At 43.5% G+C, this 1,868-nt stretch overlaps 1 protein-coding gene across 1 annotated transcript in view; it reads left to right on the top strand.

Moving 5' to 3' along the window:
* Window positions 1-1,868, top strand: part of aspscr1 (ASPSCR1 tether for SLC2A4, UBX domain containing) — a 16,631-nt gene that overhangs the window by 11,258 nt on the left and 3,505 nt on the right. Inside the window, exons 14-15 of the mRNA XM_034898089.1 lie at window positions 1,401-1,452; window positions 1,623-1,692. Of these exons, the coding sequence (XP_034753980.1) occupies window positions 1,401-1,452; window positions 1,623-1,692 (122 nt within the window). The remainder of the gene's footprint in view (window positions 1-1,400; window positions 1,453-1,622; window positions 1,693-1,868) is intronic.

Below are 1,868 nucleotides of genomic sequence, written 5' to 3'. Positions count from 1 at the left end.
ACACTCACACTCACACTCACGTGCACTTCCATCCCAAGTGGAAGTGCCACTGCCAGAGGAGTTGGATAGCAGAAATGCCCGTTGTTGCAATGTAACGCATTGTTTCCTGCTCACAGGGCTGCAATAATAGCAATGAGTCCAGAGTTTCCCAATTTAGCAACCAGTTGGTGAGGGGGGCAGGAGAGAAAGGACAGTGTGTGTGTGTGTAAGGTTGTAGTGCAGGGTAAACCCAGTGACAGCCATGCCACCTTCTTTTGACACTGTTGATGTAAAACAGTGAACGACTGGGCTGAGGCTGCTTTTCCTATTCTCACCTTTGAGTGTTGATTTGAAAATGAAAAGACAACTGATGCTGGCATATGTTATTACCTGTAGCTCGCTAGTGTTAGGTAATTAAGCTAATGTTAGCTTCATGAGTTGGTTGAAAACAAAGGGTAAGGTGACTTTTTAATGTTTCAAGCTGACAATGGGTCTTAGTGTGATACTGCTTGAAAAGACTGAGGAATAATAATAATTGTAAGAAAAATTGTCAAGAAAATGTCAGGGGATTGAGAAAACACCACACACCCTTTCCCAGAGCCCGAGGTTATGCATTTTGAATGTCTTGTTTTGTCCAACCAACAGCCTTAAGTGTCAGTTGGTGTGACATTAACTGCTCAACCAGCAAAAGGTTATAATAACTCCCGGTTGGTGTCTGTTAAAAAGCTATTAACTTGGATGCAGGTATGATAACGGAAATATTATCACAGATGTGTCTTAATCAAATGTTCCATTTGTGTGACAAGATGCTGTCAACATAATTGAGAATAAAGGTTTGTCTCTGCTGGTGAACACATGATGACCAGCAGCTTAAAGGGATTTTACCAGAAAGTCATTAATCATTAAAAACAACTCAACTTTGTACCTTAGCTTACTTGCTCTCCCGTGTTGGTCGTATGTTTCTGTGAACGGACGTACAGTATGAGTAGAAGACTCTTTGTCTTAAACTAGTCTTGTATGTCTATTTCCTTCTAGACTCGTGCACTGCTTGCTTGCTTGCCTGCCTGTCTGTCTGCACTTCCACCTCCGTAATTGTACGCTTGATGATATCTCCCTGCAAATGGTCCATTCTAACCATTAAGACGTTCACCGGAGAGGAGTGTTGTGCTTCAGGGGTGAAAGTGTTTTCACTAACCATCTGATTGTTGCTCATTTTGTGGTCTGCTTCAAAGAACCATGGTTACTGGTTCAGATCCTCGAGCAATGACTCAGGCTTGGATGTGGTGGCAGCGCTTGGTTTGCGTGTAGAAGGGAGGCAGTTTTGTTTTGATTTTTCTGTGTTTTTGCCTGAAATTGCCTTGTGTGCCAAACATTTTTGATGGCTTCTGTTCACTTCTCCTCCTCTCCTTGTCTGTCTGTAGGCGGACCTGTTTCCCGGTGCCCTGGTGTACTTCGGCTCTGACGCTAAGACAGGTTTTTGACTCTTTTTGGTTCTTTTCTTTCAAATGTTGATTGTGAATTAGATACTGGTGTATTACTGAGGAATGTAATAGTGTGTGTGTGTGTGTGTGTGTGTGTGTATGTGTGTGTGTGTGTATGTGTGTGTCTCTCTGTGTCTCTGTGTGTCTGTGTCCTCTCCACAGATATTTACATTAAGAGGGAGCTACTTGAATCCTCTGTCTCGGCCTCACAAGCAAATGAATCCTTTGCAAGGTTTGTGTGTGTGTTGTTAAATGTGTGCCTGACCGTGCATGCATTAGGGTGTATATGCACTTGTATCCCGCGGCAACCAGCCTATTTTCCTGTCACAAAGCTGTCATCATTGGAATCCCTTTGAGGTTCAGCCTAAACAGCAGGTGCCCTCATGCGCCCTCATTTCCTACACACAC

This window comes from Etheostoma cragini, chromosome 2, assembly GCF_013103735.1.
Source record: "Etheostoma cragini isolate CJK2018 chromosome 2, CSU_Ecrag_1.0, whole genome shotgun sequence".
In the NCBI taxonomy this organism is placed as follows: domain Eukaryota; kingdom Metazoa; phylum Chordata; class Actinopteri; order Perciformes; family Percidae; genus Etheostoma; species Etheostoma cragini.
The sequence above is the reverse complement of the archived record's forward strand: the minus strand, read 5'-3'. Positions and strand labels throughout refer to the sequence as shown.